Source organism: Atractosteus spatula, chromosome 6, assembly GCF_055471065.1.
Source record: "Atractosteus spatula isolate fAtrSpa1 chromosome 6, fAtrSpa1.hap1, whole genome shotgun sequence".
Classification (NCBI taxonomy): Eukaryota; Metazoa; Chordata; class Actinopteri; order Semionotiformes; family Lepisosteidae; genus Atractosteus; species Atractosteus spatula.
The window spans coordinates 59,778,665-59,801,455 of NC_142711.1; the positions used below are offsets into that span (position 1 = coordinate 59,778,665).

Below are 22,791 nucleotides of genomic sequence, written 5' to 3' on the forward strand. Positions count from 1 at the left end.
TTAGGCACAGGCAGAGAAACAATTCTCTGTCCAGTAATGGAAATGTGCTCATTTTGCACAGTAACTTGTTTCGACTCAGAAAAAATGCCGACACACAGTACTTGTCAGGACTAGATTTAGGGTTCTCTGATCTTGATTAATATAAAATTGATTACTTCTGTCATGCGATTTAAGCTGGCTTTTGTTTGTTTTTTGTTCAGCACGAGTATATTTTTAAATATTCAAATACAGACATGTTTGAAATACTTTTTTTATTATTATTATTATCATTATTATTATTTGCAACCCACCGGAGAGGTGATGAGAGAGACATAGATGTCGGTTTTGCTGTTTACAGTCTGGTCATCAGCTGTACTTTCACATTAATAAATCGTGCAAACCGCGAATTTCATAATGTAAAAAGGGAACACAAGAGTAAAGTGTCTCATTAGTTGATACATTAGTGAAGGCACTACAATGTCGAAGTTGTTGGAAGTCTTTTAAAGCTTTAGCGAGTATCAATTCAATGTCTGCAAAAAAATCTTCGGCAGGATGCTTGGGAAATGCATCGCCCCTCCCTGTTATATCAGCATCCTGAGATAGAATCAGAAAGCTTAGCTGCTCAGATCTTGTCATGGGCCAAGGTGGTATTTGTCCAAAACGTGAAAATGTTTTTGTTGTTGTTGCTGTTGTTGGTAGTCTTGAAAGTATGTCCAAAAGTATGTTTTAGGATTTGCACAGATTTGTCGGTATTTACAAATCGTCAATTTTTAACCTCTGCAGAATTTCAAAGAAGATTTGGAAAAAGTGAAAGAACACCTGAAAGCAGAACAAGAAAAGGTTTCTGACCTGAAGGCAAAAGTTTCTGAATTAAAGGTTTGCAGAGTTTTGTATATTTTCCAAGAGATTAAATTTACTATATATAAATACTTAATATTTACTAATAGATGCAGACTTTTTTCTTGTGTAATGTACTGTAACAGAAATCATTTCATCATTGAAAAACCTTGGCCTATAATGACATTACTGATTGTAGCCAGTCATCATTAGCACATGGTTTTGTTTTTATTTTCCTTATTTTTGCTTCAAGATGTTTCAGTCACGGCCAAAACAGTGTGGTGTCTCTTGCACAAGACAGGGTTATGTAAAAGTAATAAAAAGGCCTTTTGTAATCGATTGTCTTCCTTGACACAGTTGTCTTATTTCATTTCTAAAGGCTTACTCGTAAAAACAATTTCTAAATGAATCCTTTAGAGAGGAAAAACCAAACAACAGCATCTCCAGCAAAATCCCTTTTTTTCTAATAGGATTTTTTTGGGTCTTTTCTGCTATCCAGGCTGTAAGCACGGAATATTCCCAGCAGATTGAGGAGAAAACGGCAGAGGTGTCCAGATCGGAATCGGTGATCCAGCAAAGCAACGAAGAGCTGGAGCGCGTGAAAGACAGTTTGGCCAGGTATGAAGCTGACACCCGGCACGGTAGAGCTGCCCCCCCTTGCAGACCGGTCGCGTCAGATCTAAGAGTTAAGGATGGCTGGGCCTGGTCAGTACTGGGACTGGAAAACCAGGATCAGAGAGCTGGCAGCCATAGCCATTTTCTTGCCTTTCCGAGTTACTCAGAAGTGGCCCAAACAGCTTATGTGAACCGTTTCATCCTCATTGTACTAGTTCCAATTATATTTGAGCTGAATCTCAGTCAAAAAAGATGAATGTCCAGACCTGCCAGATTCAGGTTAAAGACTTGCGTGGTGTAAAGAGAAGAAGTGAAAGTGGGATTTCTCTGGACCTGACTGCCATCCTGAGCTGGGTCTCAAATAAGAAAGACAGTGACTGAAGAAGAGAAGCTCAGGTGTGCGTTATGGATTGTTTTGTATAAAACTGTGGTATTTCTATGAAATATTCCTCATTTCATGTACAAAAGTTTCTCATAGACTTTTTTTTACCATACTTATATTTTTATTGTATTTACATTCATTTTAAATATAAACCATTTTGTGCTATTTCCATCTACTTCTATAACTGCAGAAATGGTAAGACTCATAAACGTAGGTAATTGAATTTAATGAGACAGACGTTGTGAAGCAATAGTACACAATATTTTTTTCCAGTGGATAATTTGTAGGTTCCCCCAGGTTTAACTCAAGGATCATGAATAATGTCAACAGATGTGAAAAAATTATAAAATGCATTATTTTTCTGAGATTAATCTTCAATTATATGAAACAAAAGCTAGAACATTAAAAAAAAAACTAAAGCCATTGTTAAGACAAACATACTTGACTGCAGACATAGAATCAGTCTATGGAAAACAAGGCCAATGCAGATCATTAGTGTGAGCTCTTATTTTGTTGTATTTATTAAATAGAATGTTTGTTCTGTAATTTTCTGTAGAGCACAGGAGGAGTTATCATCTGCACAGAAACAGAGCCAGGAATTAAGTGAAAAACTCAATAACCTCATGACAGAAAAAGAAAAGAATGACCTTCAAATGTCAGCTGAAATCGACGATCTGTACAGAACCAAGAAAAACCTTGAGGAGCGACTGATTGAACTCATCAGGTATGTATAACTTAACTTTCTGAAGCAAGAGCCTATCGTGCTCCTTACCATGTTCTTTTCTTTTGTTATTTTCCTTAATTTGTTTTGGCTGCATTAAACACAAATCCAACAATTTCTCATCCTACTTTTACAAAGCTATCTCATTTTTTATTGATGCTTATATTCCTGTATGTAAGCTCTAAAACTGAAATAATATTCGTCAGAAGACGGAATATGCAAAAGTTCATTTAGGACAAATGATAACATTAATTGTTTCAGTGCAAAACGGAAAAAGTAGCTCACTTAATTTTTAATCTTTTAAAGTTGGCCTGGGACACTCCATTCTCCTGGACTACTCCTGGGAACCATAATCAAATTCTTGTATCTGTGCTATTAAATGTCCTCTTTCTCAACAAAAAATAGTACTGCAACATCATGTCAGTTTGTAAATATCATCACAACAGGGAGGCAAATCTTTTAAGCTTGTGCAACGAATAGAGTAGTGAGTCATGAACTAGAGAGGCTCATCATGAGAAAGTTTAATTTAAAAAAAATAGATGGCTGTCTAAAATTAACAGATGTTTTGGTAGTAAATTTGGAGATAAATCAAGAAAGTTTAAAAATATTAGCCATGTGTTTTGCTGCCACCTAGTCATCCCAAATAAGTCAAACACACGGATAATACAATAAGCCGTTAAAAATAGCTATTCCCTCATAAAGGCTCGGGCCTGTACCAAAAAAAAAAAAACAACTAGCTAGCAGTAGACCTGTAAAAATAAATACAAAAGAAAAGTCTTCTGGGAGCTAGCTATCTCCCTGTTGTTAGTCTAGCTAACAAAAAACAAAGTGCCCAGCTAAACAGAAGGCACCAAACAGAAGCCCAGACACAAGTTCAAGTGTACATTTTGTCATTCCAGCCATACAAGTATACAGTGGAGAGAAATATCGTTCCTCCTGCTCCACAGTGCAAATACAGACAGGACACTGACATAGACATTGTAGATGAGATACACATAGAAACCAAAGAGACCAAAGACGGGTGTACAACAAAGAGTCTCACGCAAGAACTTGCACAAGTCTCGATTTTTTCAACGTCTCTCCGAGATTTTTCTCCTCTTCTGGTCGACCTCTATCCAGTCTGCTTGTTCTGTATACTGTAGGCATGCTGGAGATCCATAGCTGATAGAAATTAGGACTTGATTTCCAACAGATACCAAATACAGGGAAAGACAGGCAAAACCGTACCAGCAGAGAGGGGTTAGCGCTGACCTGAACGTTAACAGATGTTACACAGAGACGCACTGGAAAGTCGTTCTGATCAGAACTGGCTGTTCTGATTTGCACCTCCAGTCATCCTGGTTCGCAGGAGAAAAGGAAGTTGGGTGCCCCACCTTATCACTCAACACTGTCAGGGAGCGCCCTTGTGCCTTTCTAAACGGTGCTCAGAACTTATGATATGTCTAGATGTACTGCATGTAGAGAAACTGTGCCCATGGAGTAAAGAAGGATCCCTTCTCCCTCAGGGACAAAGACGCCCTGTGGCAGAAGTCGGACGCCCTGGAGTTCGAGCAGAAGCTGCGGGCGGAAGAGCGCTGGCTCGTGGACAAGGAGGTCAACCATTGCCTCGGGTGTCAGAGTCTGTTCACATGGTGGCTTCGCCGGCACCACTGCAGGTACTTCCAGAGAAAGCTCCCTCGTCGGATTCAGTTCTTACTGCCCCCTGCCATTGCGGCCAGAAATGAAACTTGTCTCTACCTTGACAAACTCTGGCAGTGGGTGCCAGAAAAAAAAAAAGAATTATTTAATCCATCTTCTTTGCTTCTCTTTCATTTCAAACTGAATTTCACCTGTACCGAACCATAGGACCTCAGCACAATGTCTGATCTTTTTTTAGTTTCATTTCTCAGAGGCGGGTAACATTTTAGCAATGCTGCATCCTAATCATATAGGACTGTACCGATAAGACGTACACGAGCCTTCGCCTAGCTAACTCTTACGGGTCTTTTTTCCTAATAGTCATGCTCATCGAAATAAATAGATGAATCATGAAAATAAGATTTGATAAAAAATGCTGAAATGCTAAGACCTCATTCTAACATTCCCTCCCTCAGACAGAAACGTAAGGATCTGATTCTTCTACTAGTTCGGGTTATACCCTGTAGATGCAGGTACATTGTAAATCTCACACAAGGCGGAAAATAATGTGCCGTTTTCTGCAGATTCCCCAACAATTTCATCCTTTTCTTGCAGCATATTGACACATGCTTGTGCTTCATGCAGTATTACCAACACTTTCACTGTTTAGATAAGATATTATCACTTTATTGGCCATATACAATTTCTTGTATTAGGAATTTATCTTTTCACATACCCCAACTTGCTCTCGATGAGACACATAGACAGGGAGAGAAGCTGGGGATCAGAGCGCAGGGTCAGCCATTGTCCAGCGCCCCTGGAGCAGTTTGGGGTTAAGGGCCTTGCTCAAGAGCCCAATGGAGTAGGATTCCTCTGCCGGGCGCAGGATTTGAACTGGCAACCTTCCAGCCACAAGCGCAGATCCTTAGCCACAGAGCCACCGCTATATATAGCCACCAATACTGTATATAGGGGTAAATTAGAGCTAACTAACAACACACAACATTGAGAGCCAGGACTGGCAGCTGTAACTGTGGTACTGCAGGGATCTAGGCCTTACCCAAGATACTTGGGCATGTGGCTAGCTTAAGTCATACTGGACTATGGATTTGCTGGACTGGAGAGGTTACGTGTGTACACTTACTCAGATTCTAGTCACTACTTTAGAATAAGGAGGTTTCTGTCATTGTTTTTCATCTTGGAGAAAAGTGGTTTGTTCCGCTTCATGTATTAAAATCATGAACCCTGGATGGACAAGGATCTTTAATCCAAAGTCTTCCGGTAACTGCTGCCCATTTCTAAAGGTAATGGGTTCCTCTCTTTGCCTTAAGGTTTTGTACAGTATTTTCAAATGGCAGTGCGGCGACATGTCGGGGAAAGTGAACGAAACAGGAGCCTTGGGTCTGGTCTGTTACTCTTAGATGTGTTCCTGTGGTTTAGGCTCTGCGGGCGGATATTTTGCTACTACTGCAGCAACAACTTTGTGAAGACTAAGCACAGTGGGAAGAAGGAACGGTGCTGCAGGGAGTGCTATATGCAGCACAGTGCGGTGGTCGAAAGGCTCCCTGCAGCCGAGGTGGCCAGCCCTCCGGAAACACCCACCGGTTCCCCCAAGGACCTAGGGCAGTCGCCACGGAGACCGACACCCAGCGTCATAGGTAATCTTGCAGTTCTCGGACCGCAGCCCCTTCACAAGTCACCGCTTACTAATTTACATTAACACCCTAGCTAAACCAGTGTCTTCTCGGGTGGAACAGACCGGCACAGGAACAGTTCAGCACAGAGCATCACAACCAGAGTATCGGAACAGCTCTACAAACTCTAATATACTTTTCATGTTGTGTCCCTTTCTTCCTTGAATACAGGAGGCAATAAAATGTAAAATGTATGAATTTGTACAGTACATTCATGGAAATAAATGGGCCGATATAAATAAAATGCTTCCTACCCTAACCCTTTCTCCTCCATGGACAGATAGACGCACTGGTCCTTGGCTTTAGACCTTAATTGTGAGTCATAGTCTTTTGCAGCCGATCCCTTTGGAAGAAAGCTGTACAGTTGACAGCCAATATATATTGGGAAGATATGAGAAATTAAAAATGCAATCGGCCGTACTGCAAAATTGCAGAGCATTAGGAACCCTCAAGCTAATCAATACAGTCTTGTCAGGTGCAAGCAAGGCATGGTTAGTGTGAACATGCTCACGCATCTACAGTAAATCCTACTAAAGAGTACAGTAGTGAACTCACTGGAGCCTGCACATCACCACTCTTGACAAGAATGGGATGGACCTGGGCAGAGCAAATTTCCAAACCTTGTGGGATATTTTGCTCCAGCTCACAGCTCGCAGAGGCTCAACACTGGTTATCTGGTGGCGTTTTCTATTTTTTGGGCCAATGAGTGTATAATAAGTTTGAAACTGGCTTTTAGCATGTGATCGTCCCGTGATCGTCTCAACCACTACAGACATGTTTCTGTTTATTTTATTTAAGCTTTATTTAACCAGCAAGTCTCACTGAGATAAAAAAAATCTTATTTTCAAGAGAAACCAGGTCAACAAGGCAGTAAGAACAACATTGTACCGTACATACCAACATTGAAACGAGTAATACAATAATGTATTGAAACCAATAGCATTATTTCAAGATGGAAAGTCAACATATAATTCCATATAATATCTTTAAAATATTGAAGTATTATCAAACAACATGACAGTTTTTGTAGGCTGTTCCAGGACCAGGCAGCAAAATAACTAAAAGCTTTTTTTTCATTCACTACTCATCTTTGCAACTCTGAAGTGGAATATAGACTGAAATCTTAATTCATAAGAACGTAAAGTATACCAGCAGTAAGCCATGAGGTTAAAATACTTTACATACAGTAGTATACCAGTGCTTTAGTATGCATAATGAAAAAGATGCGCACACTACTTGCTTATACAGTTTACAGTCATGTGCTTGAGATTTTGTCTTTTTAAAACGGTGCTGCTTTACACCTAAACAGTCCAAACCTGTTTTCTTTAAGGTTGTTAACCAATGTTCAACTTACATTTTATGTGTCATTTGCAGTAACAGATGCAGCTCCAAAGCCAGATGATGCTGCCTTTGACATTATCACAGAGGAGGAGGTGAATGGAATTTATGACAGTGATTCAGTGAGAGATTCACCAGATAGTACCAGAGAGATGGAGGGTCGACAGAGATCTCCAGAGGTGTAAGTACTGAGATTCCATTACAATTCACAGAAATACTGTACCTATTTATCATATGAATGTATCAGAACTCACAGTGTACATTATGAAAATATAAAACATATAACTGTACCCTACAACTATCCGCTTATTAATTTAAATTCACCCACCAACATAATTGGTAACTTCTAGAATATTTTAGTTTATTCAGGGAATAGCTAGTACTGTAGTTTGTAAGACACTTTTTTTGTATTTTTTTTGTACCATATTTGTAGAGTATGTTACCGACCTTTTGTACTTAATATTTTGACCATAAACAGGGCTGACTGTCAAAGTGGTTTTGGCACTGTGACAGGGTGCAATACTGACGGACTACAGTATTTCTGAAATTAGTTGACAGTAAATTGCGAATAACAGCATTACTGTTTCCAGACTGGACTGCAGGTGGGAGCAGTTCCAGATTCTAATCTAACTCTGTACCATATTTTAAAGTTATTCCTTCTGTTTTTGAGTGCTTGATTTTCTGTGATACACTTTCTTTTGTTTCCACTTCATTTTTCTGTTTTTTACAAACAATCGTGAGAACTCTCTTCTTGAATCCATGTTATCCTTTACTATACTTTTTTCCTTCTCCTGTTTCCCTTTTCCATCTTTTTACCCTTCAGTTTTCAAATTAGAACATTAAACTTGTCATTCACAGTATTAACAGAACACAAACCGCTGTGGTACAGGTGCTAAGAGGATTTCTTTCTTAATAAGGGGTCTGAACAACTGAATCCATGTGTGTGATGCTGTCACTCTAACTTATTGTACATAACTACTAAACTCTCCCTTCCAGTCTGGCATTGCTCACACTTTCTTTTTGTATCAGTTTAGTCTGAGAATGGGTTTTCCAGTGAGGAAAGCAGATGGTCATATTTCTGACAAAAAGAAATACTTTTCTTCAGTAAAAACAACTGATGGAAAAACAACATGATTGTTTCATGCATGCCATTAACATCAATGTAAGGAATATGGTTCCAAAAGAATAAATTAATTTGCTGCTTCCACATGTTCCTGTAGTTTATTCAGGTATAATCTATATACAGTATATACACATGTACAGGTATTTGGGAGCCATTGAATGCCTCTAAATTGAGGTCCATTTTTTTTACAGATGCTTACATTTTAGGAAAACAAAATACAGCTCTAAGACACAGATCACAAAGCATGTAAAAGAGAGAGTGTATAGAAAAACATCAAGCCCTTAAAATATCAATATTGTCTTTTTGGTAGTCGCTAACATTTTGTGTGTATTCAGCAATCAGTGGACATTTCCCAGGTTTGCTCCCATCTTCCCAAGGCATGCTGACGAAGCTCTGAACGTGTCTGTAAGTTGCCTCTGTGTACGTGCCCTGTGACGGCCTGGCGTCCTATCCAGGAGGCGTTACTGCTTTGTCTGAGAGAGATTCCAGTTCACTGCAGCCTTATATTGGAATAAGTAGCTTCGAGTCAGGGAAGAATGAATGGATTTTCAAAGTCCAGTACATTGAGAACTAATTTTAGTCCCAGTGCTAATGTGGGGATTTATGGATTTTCCAGCTCCGAGGTTCACTGGGCATGTTCTGAAATAATATGCTGCTATATGGATCAAAGTTTTTGTTTCTACTTCGAGCTGAGCGACGGGTTATAGTGAAATTTAAAAAGTGTTGACTGCTGGTTCTCATTCTTCTCACGTTTTTTCATAAGAATTTTGTATACGAAAAAATTTGGCTTTGCAAACTGTTGATCAAAACTGTTGGCACTTTTTGCTTAACAATCACGGTGAAGTTGAGCTTTCACATCCGAAAATGTCGTATCTCCCCCCCTGAGTGCAAACCTGTGTATCTACTATCTGAGTAACTTTTAACAGCTTAAATGCAAACATTTTGGCACCTGTAATGTGTGACATGATGCCTTCCCATGCACTGTGACAGCATAATCCCATTTTCACCTTCATGCAACTCAACTCTCTGTGATTATTAGCCTTTTGTACTCTTTGTTTGATGTATAGAGTAATTTAAATTTAGGAATGATCTCTCATTGCTCTTCATACAAATGACAGCTCCTATTGTAATAGTATCAGTCTTTCACCTATGCAGCTATATGCCTCTTGGCATACATCTAACAAACATGTTAAAATTAATTTTATTACTCTTACCTCCTCTCTTTTATAAATCCAGTGTATTTGATAAAGAATGGCTTTGTGAAACTGCTTTAGCTTCTTCAGACCTCATTAAACACTTGGAAAATAATTCTTTGATTCTCTGTCTAAATCTGTCCCAAAGCAAAGCGTAAATGATGGGGTTCACACAGCAGGAGAAGGTTGACAAAACGTAAGTGATTTCTAAACAGCTGTGTCCATTTTCAGTAAAAACAGCTGTCAATATGCACAACTGCCTGGGTGCCTGAAGAAGCAAAAAGACAGATATAAGCGCACACACTATTCTGTAAACTTGTTGTTTTCTCAGAATAGATGTCTGGCAAACCTTTATAACTAACACTATATAGCAGAACAGTATAATTAACAGTGGAAGGAAGAATGTTAGTGTAAACTGTATTCCCAAGGTTATAAAACCAACAAGTTTCAGGTCATTACCAGCTTCACATTGCTGCGTCTGATTATTTACAGAGTATATGAAAGCGTCAGGCAGGGCATTCAGAAAAGCACTTAGCCATATGATGAAGAATGCAGTTTTTCTGCAGAGGCTGAAAGTGGTCCTCCTAGCTGGGTTTGTTTTCGATCTGACAATGGCAAAGTACCGATCCATGGCAATGGAGGTCAGGAAAAGGATGCTGGCAGAAGAGGACAGCTCGTTTATCCAGGCACTAATTTTACACACGATGTCTCCATATTTCCAGCAGGTAATGTTTTCTGACAGATATAAAATATTTGTGAGCACCAAAAGCAGATCTGAAATGGCGAGATTCAGCAGGTTGGCATCAGTGACTGAAGGTAGTTTCCCGAGACGAACATATACTGTAATAACAAGTCCGTTTCCAATAGCGCCAATAATAATTGTGATAGTGTACAGGGCGATGTACCCCTCTTCAGCTTCCATATGGTCATTGCTTGCGTTTGACATTGAGATGATGCAGGTGATGGCAAACCCCTGGTGAAACACAAAAATATCACATGTTCCAAACATCAGCTGTTGTTATACAGTATGTACCGTATGAGTTAGAAGCCTCTAAATTTTAAAAGACAAAAACCGCAGCGTGGCAGTAACCCCAAAGGATGTTTCTAGATTGTGTAGACTTCGCGGAGAACAAGAGGAAACAGCGTTTTTAAACAGAAAGCAGAAGGAGTGTGTGACTGACTTTTAAGGGCACGTCATATGCACTCCATATGGGAGTTTTAGGGTTAAAAACGCAGATTTCCCCGTGCAGCACTTTAGTAAAAGGCTGGTTTATACATTTGATTCCAGTAACCGTTTTAGATCATATTATGTCACAGAATAACCATTGTGCTTCACTTTAAGCCTCTAGTGACTGAGCAATGAGCCAACCTTTATATATTCGAAACAACTTGTTTGGACAGAGCCACTGTTTATTCTGGAGCTCATGCCAAAGCCAAAACTTTATAGTTTCACCCTTTACCTTACAAGGCTGAAGGAGAAACATTTGAACATGGAACATAATATGTGGGTAATGTGTGCAGTCCAGTTGCACGGGAACTTGTTTTACACTATGACTTTGACTAAAGTCTAGTTTAGTGCCTCAAAAAGCAGGTTTTACTTGCTTTTGCAGAGTTTTTTCCTGTGGTAAAAATGCCTGAAACTAAATTTTTCTTATGCACGTGGTCTCTTAAGGAATATGCAACACTTGCATGTCAATAGTTTGAAAATATTTTCATATTTCATATTCTCTTCATAGTCTCCACTTTTATTCATGCATACAATTGATGTTCACCTTGTTACCAAGGGTATGAATGTAGGTTTGGGAGTGTTGTGAGAAAAAAAAACTTCTTTTCACAGAGTTTGACAACTTTCCTAAACAGGAATGAGCTGTTTTTCATGTGTTGTGTGCTGTACATTTCTCTGGAGTAGCAGATAAAGTAGGCTTCCCAATCATGGACTCCTAACAATCCCCAGCTATGAACTGGTTTCATCACTCTGCTTTCCTCCCCACTGAGAGCTGGTGTGTGTGGTGAGCACTCTGGCGCACTCTGGCTGTCGCCGCATCATCCAGGTGGGGCTGCACACTGGTGGTGGTGGAGGGGAGTCCCCATTGCCTTTAAAGCGCTTTGAGTGGAGTGTCCAGAAAAGCGCTACAGTATATAAGTGTAAGCAATTATTATTAGATTCTTAATAAATATTAATTACAATAAATGTGGTGTCCTCTGTGAAGTGAAGTCATTAAAATACACCAGTGTCATTGAAATAGTGCATTTTCCTTCAGCAAGCTTCAACTAATCTTTTGTGATTTCTACTGCGTTTTCATTATGTGTTCTACATTCACCGAAGGAAACAGAAATTGAATCAGAAAAAGTACGTCCCAGTACTTGTGGGTTGTTGATCATAATGATGCTCCCTTGTGACTTTGAGTCACAGCTTTGGGGGTGTATTACTCAAAAGAAGTAAGAAATTGTGCAAAAGGATGTAAACTTGAAGAATGTCGTAACTTGCCTCATTCATATTGTAAAGTTAAAATCCATGTTGTGTATCTGAGGTGTTGTGGTAAGAGTTCATGTTTAGCCATTTATTTCATGAATCTCTTGTGTTTTTTGTGCATCAAGATTAACTGCAGTATTTCTAATCCAGCTGTTTGGAGTGATTTAATGTTGCAAAAAAGTTAAAGCATTTTTTTCCACCTAGAATAAATTTATCAAAAAATTCTGATACCAATTTGTATATACATGGATGATATGAAGATAAGAAAATAAGCTATTTTTTAAATTATTACCAGGAATAGCAAATCTGTTTTAACTTTAACTACTTTAAGCCTAACAAAAAGTTTTCGGAAATCAAGCTAGACTGTACCACAGCAGGAAGATTAAGCTTGTTGATATAGTCTGTCTACAAATGGAGTTTTCACAATTTTGAAGATTGGACATAAAAGAGTATAGAGTTATTGTACTATATGTCCATCTCAAGTCCCTTGTGCCATGAAATACCGTGCTGCATTTCACGTTTGATGTCAGTTCACTGGTTGACGAAAATAAAACCGAGTAAAGTTGTTACTTATTGTGTTTTATGCGCAAAGCCAAGAAGAAAAGTGATCATTATCACTGAATTTCCTGTTATAGATTTATTAACTTCAAATACAGTCATCATCTTCATCAATACAACAGCCTACAAAAGAAGTCATTAAGCCTATTTAAGAAAGATAACTTGACAGCTTACCTCTTGGCTTACAGTATGTTGCTGTAGTGAGCAGTTGCAGTGTACTCTGGAGATGTGGTCTGACAGACCGTGAAGATACTGTTGCCACAGCCTTGTAAGCACTTCCGTAGTGTAGTCTGAATTTACATATTCAAGTGAATTTATTAATCTACAATAGTTATTTCCAGCACCTCACTGAACACTAAAGTGCATGTCAGTCTGCAGTGCCCTCCAATAGCAAGTCAAACTGTTCTGTATCTGTGATTATGTGGTCAATACAAATGATAAGTTCAGTATAATATGTTTTATTATAGGGTAATTCAATGCACATATTTAATCATATTGGGACAAAAACATACTGTCTGTTCAAACGTGGGATTTCATGTGACACTAAGGATTCAGACACATTCACTTGAAGTAAATTTCAAGCATTCCTCTGCGACAATACCTGCAGTGTCTGCAGCCCTTTCAGCTCACAAAACAGCAGATTTATATCAAATTAAGTGTGTATCTAGCATTCTAAATACAAATGTGAAGTCAGAACACCTCATAAATATGCAAGAAAATCTCTGTAGCAAAGAATCTCAAAATCATGAAGACAAACAAGGTCATATAGCTTCTTGTGCAATAGGAAGTTGCATATTATGATTCTACAGGATATGGCAACAGTTTGAAAGTGAGATGTCATGTTACTTTTAATTGCACACAGGTGTTTTCGGAGTCTTACGGTTGTAGTGACCATAATAAACTTGTAGGCTGCCGTTTTAAAACAAATATCAATACTCACTATGCTTCTGATCCATTCCTTTCATGTGTTTTCTGTCCTAACTAAAAAAAATTGCTTCTCCTGTTCCATTGGAATTTTTGTCTGTGCAGAATGTTTTGTTCTCAGACTGCAATAAACATTAACCATTTAAAAAACTGTAGATTTCCTCACAGGACATGTTATGTCAGGAATTAATGCAGGGGTTCCAAATTGTTCATGAGTGTGATTAGAATTAGAAATGCCAAAATTCAGTAGCTTGCGTTTTCTTTTAGAAATGCAGCCGTGGGTGAGTCCACTCCTGATGATCTAGGTGAGCAAATGCCCACTGTGCAAGATGCTGAGATCTGCCTCCTGAAGTCTGGAGAGCTGACGTAAGTGAAAATCTACATCTTTCCATTACCTTGGCAGCCTGCATACTGGTTATTCACCACTCCGGTAATTTTTTCAGCTACAGAAACAGGTATGATGAAGTGATGGTCTTAGTGATAGTAATTAGGGAAAAAAAACACTGCATCAAAAAATCATGTTCTTTACTATGTGAGATGAATATATATTTTTTAATGTCCCCCAGGTGCTTTCTTGACAGCCTGAACTTTGTTGTTAATTATGCTTGTTTTTATAAATTGTTTACAATTCCCATGAAAGATATCCAGACCACCACCAAATGTATAGATCTTTCACCATGAATTACTTTCAGATATAAACACACAATTGTGTCTTCTGTAATTGATGAAAATCTCCGATTTAGATTATACTGTGGATTGGACTTCATCTTACAGTGAAATGTTCCAGCTGGCCTCAGAGGTGGTTCCTACAAGGACATCCCAAGTGGCTTAACCAGTAAAGACACTTGTTTCCAGTGCAGGGTGAGCTCTGGGGCCCAGATGTCACTTTGAGCCAGGGTCATGTCACTTACAGACTGACCTGGTTTCTCCAAGTGGCTGTGAACTCAGTGCTTTCAGGCATAGTTGGGCTTTTCCCTCCCTGTGTGGATGGTTTGGGATTAACTGGGCTGGGCTTTCTGACAAATTGCGACATCTGAGACTTGCCAGGCATCACCACATGTGACCTGACATCAAGGAGAGTCCTGCAGTCTCCTCCAGTGCTACCTCAGCATGCCGAATAACAAAAGGCATGCCTTCACATCCCATTCTCTCCCAAGTCATTACTGGAGAACCAAGTCTTATAAACAGTTGATGGTTCCAGATTGGTGGGAATATAATAGAAATTATTTGGCAATTCCATTTAAAAAAAAAAAGTTTCTTTCCAGCAGCTTTACTATGTTGTTCTGTTGTTTCATTTGAGGACAAACTAGCTGCAGTCTTTGTGGTTTCTTTGTGTTTCATTTGGTTTATGTTGTAAATCTGCTGGTTTTCCTTCAAATGGTGTAATTCTCAGATATTGAGGTTCAGTAGCTACGCAACCTTCTGTTCTTTTTCTGTCCTGTTTTGTCCCTCAGTTCACGCCAGAAAAGGAGGTTGTTCTCAGTCTGGTTCTGTAGACCAGCGTCTTCTTGTTTTTGGTCTGTCTGAGCTCTTTATTAGTTAGGCTATCTGATCTCTAGTGGTTGTGAAGCTGTTTGTTTTTTTCAAATTGAAGTCTTAAATGTTTAAGAATTTGGATAAAGTTTGGAATCACTACAAACCCTGTATACATTTCTATGTTTCACACCTGCCCTAATTAGCATTGGTGGTATGTCAGTAATTAGGAAGGTTTGATATCTGTTTTTCTCACCTATCTGTTAATTAATTCATTAATTGCTTGGTAAGAACTGTTTAGACAGAAAAAACAAACACTTAAACTGAAAACAGACTGAAGAGATGCCTGTCTCCCCAAACTTTTTGTGTCATTTTTTCAGATTATTTCTGCAACTGCATCAGAGTATTTTTGAGACCAAATAAATTATTTGGAAACTGGTCTAATAAAGCAAAATGTTCTGTTAAATAGATTTTTTCAGCATCTGTGATTAGGAGAATGGTTAGAATAAAACCCAAGAGAGACTCTGTGTCTCAGCCCAGTGGTTGAGAACCAGTGTTTTAGAAAACATGTGTGTTAGTTTAGAATTTTTTCTTTAGTTTTCTTCTTGAATTTTGCAGTTGACATACAGTACATTATTTCTTCCTAATTCTTTAACTCTAAGTTTTTAACCTTTGACGAATACATTGAAAATGCTGCCTTGGAAAAGTCACTTATTTATCCAGGATGCAGTATGTTTTGTAAAGAAATTGTATATTATTGGACAACAGGTATCTTTACTTTTGATAAAGCATGCCCTTCCACACCATGGTAAAACTGCGAGTTATTGCTTTGAGTGTTACACCACACAGCACCTCAAAATGAACAGGGATGTCCATGTTAGCCCCTGTAAAACAATGAGCTTTAACACCTTCTCCTGTCACATACTCAGGGCAACGTGCTTCTCATCAGCGTCTACACTGAAACTATTTTGTAGTTCAGTGAGTTGACTTGCCATTGCACATTATGGACCTTTCCAGCAGAGTCACGCTCATTTATTTGCAAAGCTTAAAGCAGGAATTACGTGTCTTTAGAAAAAAATTCCACTGATCTTCCGCGCTTCGCCTTGTCCAGCTCTCAGCATGTGTTTCTTGTGTTGGTTGTTCAGAGGTCATGGAAGTGTAGCAGGAAGCAGACATTTGTCTATGAATTGGCTTCATTACTTTGCTCTCCTCCCCACTGATAGCTGATGTGTGGGGAGCGTACTGGCGCACTGTGGCTGCCGTCACATCATCCAGGTGGGGCTGCACATTGGTGATGATCCCCATTACCTGTAATGCGCTTTGAGTGGAGTGTCCAGAAAAGCGCTATAAAAGTGTCAGCAATTATTATAATTATTATTATTATTATTATTATTATTATTATTATTATTATTATTTCTGTAGCAGGTCTGCCAGAGCAGGAACACTAAGAGGCTGGGGCACTTCCAGTAACACTGTGTCTTTACTGTGGGTCACATTCGCACAACACCAAGACCAAGCCGACATCAGCCCGTGATCCATTATATGCTAGTTTGATCTATGGAAGAGAAGCTACCAGTTTTACTCCTCATTCTGCTAAATAATGGCAGATAAAGGAAAGCAGCTGATGCGGCTCACTCCCACGTCCATTTTTGAAATGCTATATGGAAGAATGTCCTTGCTGAAGAATAGAAACTTTAACACGGTTTAACATTTGCATTTAACCAGAGAAGAAATGATATACCCCTGAACATTTCAGAGCAATGCATCACTGCAGGTAAGTAATGGTGTTTACTGTTTGTTATGGGAAAAGCAAACACTTGTAGGGCGTTGTGTTTGGTTTAGAAATATGCAGCTAACCATGATTTGTTTTGCTTCATGGCAATCGCTGTTGAACTGACACATTACTACTGTCTTGCAGCATAGCAGTGAGGTATACAGAACTGACCCAGCCCAGCTAGGAAGAGTGAGTCAGAGCGAGTGCAATGAGGAAGTTATTGGCAGTATATTCACACAGTCTGTGAGCGCTTGCACACATACTGTAACTCAGTTTCTCTTCTTCAGCAAGGATTTTTCCAAACAGCGTTTCAGTAATAGATATTTAAAGGGGAATTGCAGAGTAACAAGTAAAACTTGCTGCTTCTCTTCCACAGACCAAACTAATATCTCCTCAAGTGAAACCCAAATGTTTTAAACTAGTAGTAAATGGAGAGAAAATTCTTGCACTTTGTATGATTTATGACAGATTTAAAGAACCTGCAGAACCTTAGTTCATAAGAGTCACAGAGACAGATCACTGAAAAGAGCAAAACCCTATGTTTTTGTTACACTTTTATAATTTTGCCTACTTATAGTAGTTATAATAGTTGCAGCCATTTTATTATTGTACCTGAATGCAACTAAGGTTTTTTTTCAGAAGCTTGAATCAATCTTAAATTTCCAGCTGAATAGTCATTGCATCTTGATATTTCTCTTCTCACACTTTTCTGATGCTCTATTTCTGAGTTGCAAGAAGAGCAAAACAGCTTTTCATATTTTTCAACAGTGTTTTTTGTTCAGTGGAATCTATTGGCCCACATGTACTACAATACATGTGGATCTGTGCTGACTAAAATAATACAGAGTACTATGTTAAGCGTTAAAACAAGAGCTTTGTCCCATTTTGTTCTAAATTTCCCCTAGGGGACAATAAAGCTTGAATTGAATTTTGTCACTTTTTTAACGGCTTACTGTCATAGGCCTGCAGAGGCAAATTCCACCTGGAATTTGGAAGTATAGACAGTAGAGGTGTCCTTTAGGGCTTAAATTTAAGCTGGTTGAAAGGGAGACAAAATATTGTTCAGTGGAGTTTTCCAAAGCAATAACTGCTGGAGTTCAATAATGTTCTAACATTTTGAAGGATGTTTAAATAATAATATTGATTTCCATGAGCTTTATTGAATTGTAGTATGAATGAAAATGCATGGATTTCTCCAATGAGAAGCAACCAAAACGTATTCTTTTTATCCTCGTCAAATGTCTGTTCTGTTTTCAAAACAGCATTTGCATCTTGTTTCTTAGTTTTTTTGTAACAGTTTTAAAGTGAAACAGTTAAATTTGTAAAAAGCACCCCTTGGTGAACCAAAATTTGAATTATAAGCAGTTGCAAAGATATCTCACTGAGGGGGTCAAACAAGGTAACATTTAGGCTGATAATGTTTTGACATCTCTGGAATATATTGAAATACCAGTGACTGAAAGGTTGTGGCTTACTTTCATAACTCACTAAAGCTTCTGGACTTTTCTAAAGATATCTTCTCTTCTAGGAGATTTTTAGATATGGTGGTTATCACATCTTGATGAGGGAAGCCAATTTGTTTTTTACTTGCTAAATTTTAATGCCTTATTTTTTTCATTCTTTCCATTTGTAGACTAACGGTTCCTTTAACCATCGAGACGATCACGCAGTTTGGAGAAGGAGGCAGAGAGCTGTTCATCAAGTCCAGTGGCTACAGTGTGATCCCCATTGATGTGAAGGAAGCTGGTCCTACAATCAGCTGGGTGTTTTCATCTGAGCCGAAGAGCATTTCATTTAGTGTCGTGTATAAGGAATCTGGAGATTCCCCAATAGAACAGGCCAAAGTAAGCTCATTCTGGTTCTGTCTCACAGTTCATTCATCTTCTGGTTCATTTGTGTTTAGTTTATTACTGATGTCGAAATTAAGTTGTTGATTTTTCAAATATTGTTTTATAATTTGTGTTGTTTTTATCAACTAGTCTTGATTGAAAATAAAAACATAAGATGACTCCATTCTAATACAGTGGTAGCTGTTGATCTTAAATATATATCCAAAGTGTGTCTCAAAAATGTCCCGTTTTAACAGGTTTTAATTCCCTTGACCCGCTGCAATTCTCACAAAGAAACCATTCAAGGACAGCTGAAAGTCAGGAATCCAGGAACTTACATGCTCATTTTCGACAATTCATTTTCAAGGTAAATTTTCTATTTACAATAAACATAGTTTATGCTGATCAAGCTTTCAGACCCAGGATTAACGGAGTGACACTTGAGGATAGATGTGTCAATCAGGGAGATAGCTGAATAATCCAGAAAAACATGGGTATTACACAACGCGGGTGCCAAAACTGTTCGCTGATTAGTCCAGACATACTCTCTGTCCCCCATGCCAGTGATCTGAAGCTAAAGATGCAGTGTAATAGTGTACACTCACACATGGCAAGACCTGTGTGCTGAGGAGCTTAGTTAGGACTTGTTACCCACTTACCTTATAGACTGTTTCTCACACTGTTGGTACAGTAGCTCACCTGTTTGGCCCCATGAGCAAAGGTAGATCACACCCTTCATTCTTCAGTGCTGACAGACAAATAAAAGGAGTAGCTCAAGATCCAACAAACATCAACTATCAGGGCAACCAAAGCATCCTGAAACAGTAGCAGAGTATAGCAGCTGTGCAAGGAGACTGTTGAAAAAATTCAAGTTGTCCTTATCTGGGAAGAATGGTGAACAATTGCCTCATTCACTTTATTTACTGACTTAATGTATTGTGTTTATTGCTTTATTGTAGCTCAAGGCAAGGTTTCTCCATCACCTAAATAATGGAGAAATGGTGTAACTAGTTTCTTTTTCATTCTTGCACTTCTATACACTGACAAATATATAAATTGTATGATTGTGTCTGTTTTTTTTTGTTTGCCCATTTTGATTGTCACCTAGATGCCATTTATTCTGGATTCTCATTTTTTTTTATAGATTCATCTCAAAGAAGGTTCTTTACCACTTGTCTGTTGAGAAGCCCATAATCTACGATGGAAGTGACTTTCTATAATCTGGGAGATTTTCACGGCGCTTTGTTTGAGTTGTTTTTTTATTCTCTCTCTTTCTTGTGTTCTTTGGTAGGATTGTGTAATTAAGGGGTTTTATTGGATTGTGGCTGTCTTCTTATGGAGACCGCTATTTATAGACAAAGCCTAAAGGCTGTGTCACTCATGCACTACCGAAGGTCTATAAAACCTGAAACAAGTAATCTATGCAACATTAGTTTTACAAAGACATTTCCATATCCACAAATGTTATCTATTCAGAGTGGTTTGCGAAACACAAATCGTGATGGATCGGGTTGCACTGAAGTATACATTTTTAACCAGGCTTCTCAAATATGTTAGTAGAGTAGGTATATTATTGGTGTTTTTTAAAATAGAAAAAATACACTAGGAGAATTAGATCAGACTTTACTGACATAAACCTCTTTATGAACTACATTACATCTGTTTTCCAAATAATCCAAAGTGATTCAATATGTACAGAAGTAGTGAATACTACCAAGTCGCTGTACTTCTGAACGGTTTTAAGTGTTTATTCAGTGGCTAATTCGGAGATTAAGAATCCAAGCAGTCTAGAATAATGTTGCAAACACTTGCTCCTGTAATTATGTAATTATATTTTGAAATCACATCTTACTTGAGTTTTTATAACTCATTGCTTTCTTCAAAATGATCACATTTCTTGTGTTAAGATGCACATTTTTTACATTGCAATTTATTACACTTACTCAACTGAAGTTCAGACAAAACATATGAAAACAGGACATTATACAAAAGCGGGTGATATTTTAGTATCTGTTTAAAAAGACTTGGAGGAGGCAGTCACTACTGTGTGTCACCCATGTATTTTAAGGTTTACGTAAAGTTAAATTGGAGATGTCTGCCAGGTTTGTGAAATATCACAAAAATCTAAAGGTAATATGGCTATCTTTTGTACAAGCACTATATACAATGCAATTCCGTTACCTACTCCTTCAACCATTTAAGCACGTTCCTACACTGTAAAAATACATGTGCTTGCAGTGGGATTTATATAGATAAAATGATTTGGGAATAGTAGTACTTTCATTATTCAGAGTAGATGGTATGTTATTCATATTTATTTGTTGCTACATAGGTGATGATGGTTTTGTAGCTTGGAATATTGGAGGTAGTTTTTAATAGCCAACTAAAGCATTTAAGACTAATTTTCTTGTGTTTATGAAATCTGACAACACTAAGTGACTGTTTTGAGTCTGTTTTCTGGCTAACACTGCCCTAAGAGGATAAACCCAAAGTCTTTTTTGAGAAAATTAATACTCAGATATTTGAATTTTCTCGAATACTGCATCTTTTACAGTGCAATTCCGTTACTGTATTACTTAATCGATTTAAGCTCACTCTTAACTCTTTTTTTACATTTGAGAGTTTATATATATAAACACACAGTCATTTCCATTTTCCAACATTTTAATGGTTTTCTAAATTCAATGCTGCTTTATATGAAAATGGATATATACAATATATATTTATAAAATACTTTATCTTTTTTATGAAAGCCACAGCTTTATGCTACACTTTGGGAAAAGTGTTGATTTATGCACTCTTGCACATTTTAAACAATGTTCTAAGCATTATTCTAAAGCCTAAACTTACTCAAGACAGTTAAGTGAGGTAGGTTAATTGTTAAAAAAAAACTGACATGGGTTTCACTGGGGGACACTGTGAGCAATATTCTGCCTCTGTGGAGACATGGTGTATGAAATCTGTGGATGGTGTCGGAGAGCAGGGGTAAATTCAGCCATAAAAATAAAGGTGTCTTTGTAACGGTGTTTCCCTGGTTCATTTGTGTTTGGTGTCGTGTGAAACTTTTCGGTGAAATGTACAGTGCAGGCTGGGTGTTACAGTATGTAGTGACATACTGCACATACATGATTGAAAACCTGAAGCTTGCAGGCACCCAGGAAGTTACAGTTTGCTTGGAGCCGAGAGCTCTGGTGAACTGTTTCAATGAATATCACCAAATTATTGCCCCCTGCAAGTGAAAGCCAGGAGTATCATGTGAAAATTTACCATCTAACAAGACGGGCAGTGAGCTGCTGTGTCTTCTGATGACGGGAATCCTGAAAGTGAAGAGAAGAGAGTTACTATTGATTTATGGGCAAGTGACACATTGTAATGACTGTGTATTCTGTGTAAGCACTCAGAATGTTTTTTTTTAAAGATAAACCAACCATTGTAAGCCAAAAAGACCAGTATAAGACTACTGAAAGTGTGGCTTTCCCTTATGAGAAATTTAATTTGTTAAAACACTGTTCTGTGGATTGTCCATAAAATTCGTAAATTAACCTCTTGTTATGGAGCACATAAGAGGTCAGAATAATGCCTTGGCTCAAACAGATATTTGAAAATTGGCCTTGATTAATGACAAAATACAGTGCCTAGCTGATATGGCTATGAGGTGTGGTGGGTGGGTCCACTGTTGCTTTCAGAAAAGGCACAAGGCAAGGTTGACATCTATCCGAGTTGAAAGTGCCTGAGTGATCACCTCCCTTTAAAAGTTGCAGATCTTTCTGAAATATCCTGGGAGGGAACCAAAGTATGCAGTCAGTGAAGAAGAAAGGTCACGTCCTTCATGCCACACCTGTAGTCTTATAGAAGGGAGGATCTCGGGTCACGGTCAGGTGAGGAGCAGGAAGGCGGTGCACAGTGCGCTGACAAGGTAAGCAGGCACACAAAGCTTTGCTCGGCCCAGAGAAGCTGACAGGACCATTCACAGAGAAAACCCACAATGACAGAGCTGTCGAGCAGAGGTAGGCAGGACTTTAAATGCCACGCTATAGATGTTAATGAGGCGATTATCTGTGGATTAGAGGTGGGGGGCACTGATAGTCACCTATACCGTGTGCAGACAGCCCCCCCTGTGGCAGCATCAGACATCTGTGAAAACCCAGGAGGGCAAGTTGATAATTCCCACAGTATTACACACTGTAATCTTTAGTTAAAGAAGAAGGCCGGGGAGTGATGAAGCCCAGACAAGATAGTTTACATACCAACTACTGACACC

At 38.5% G+C, this 22,791-nt stretch overlaps 2 protein-coding genes across 4 annotated transcripts in view; one reads left to right on the forward strand and one right to left on the reverse strand.

Annotated features, from left to right (window-relative positions):
• fyco1a (FYVE and coiled-coil domain autophagy adaptor 1a) overlaps window positions 1–21,551 on the forward strand; it is a 36,897-nt gene extending 15,346 nt beyond the window's left edge. For all 3 annotated transcript variants that reach the window (XM_088918078.1, XM_088918077.1, XM_088918079.1), the window contains exons 9-18: window positions 763–855; window positions 1,316–1,434; window positions 2,370–2,537; window positions 4,040–4,189; window positions 5,592–5,809; window positions 7,220–7,364; window positions 13,722–13,820; window positions 18,335–18,545; window positions 18,788–18,897; window positions 19,675–21,551. In XM_088918078.1, coding sequence (XP_088774204.1) covers window positions 763–855; window positions 1,316–1,434; window positions 2,370–2,537; window positions 4,040–4,189; window positions 5,592–5,809; window positions 7,220–7,364; window positions 13,722–13,820; window positions 18,335–18,545; window positions 18,788–18,897; window positions 19,675–19,750 — 1,389 coding nt within the window. In that variant the 3' untranslated portion in view covers window positions 19,751–21,551. The remainder of the gene's footprint in view (window positions 1–762; window positions 856–1,315; window positions 1,435–2,369; window positions 2,538–4,039; window positions 4,190–5,591; window positions 5,810–7,219; window positions 7,365–13,721; window positions 13,821–18,334; window positions 18,546–18,787; window positions 18,898–19,674) is intronic.
• LOC148833114 (C-C chemokine receptor type 7-like) lies at window positions 8,378–10,638 on the reverse strand. The gene has a single exon (XM_088918080.1). It carries the CDS (start codon window positions 10,506–10,508, stop codon window positions 9,531–9,533), a length of 978 nt encoding a protein of 325 aa, XP_088774206.1. The 5' UTR covers window positions 10,509–10,638; the 3' UTR covers window positions 8,378–9,530.
• Window positions 21,552–22,791: the final 1,240 nt, after the last annotated feature.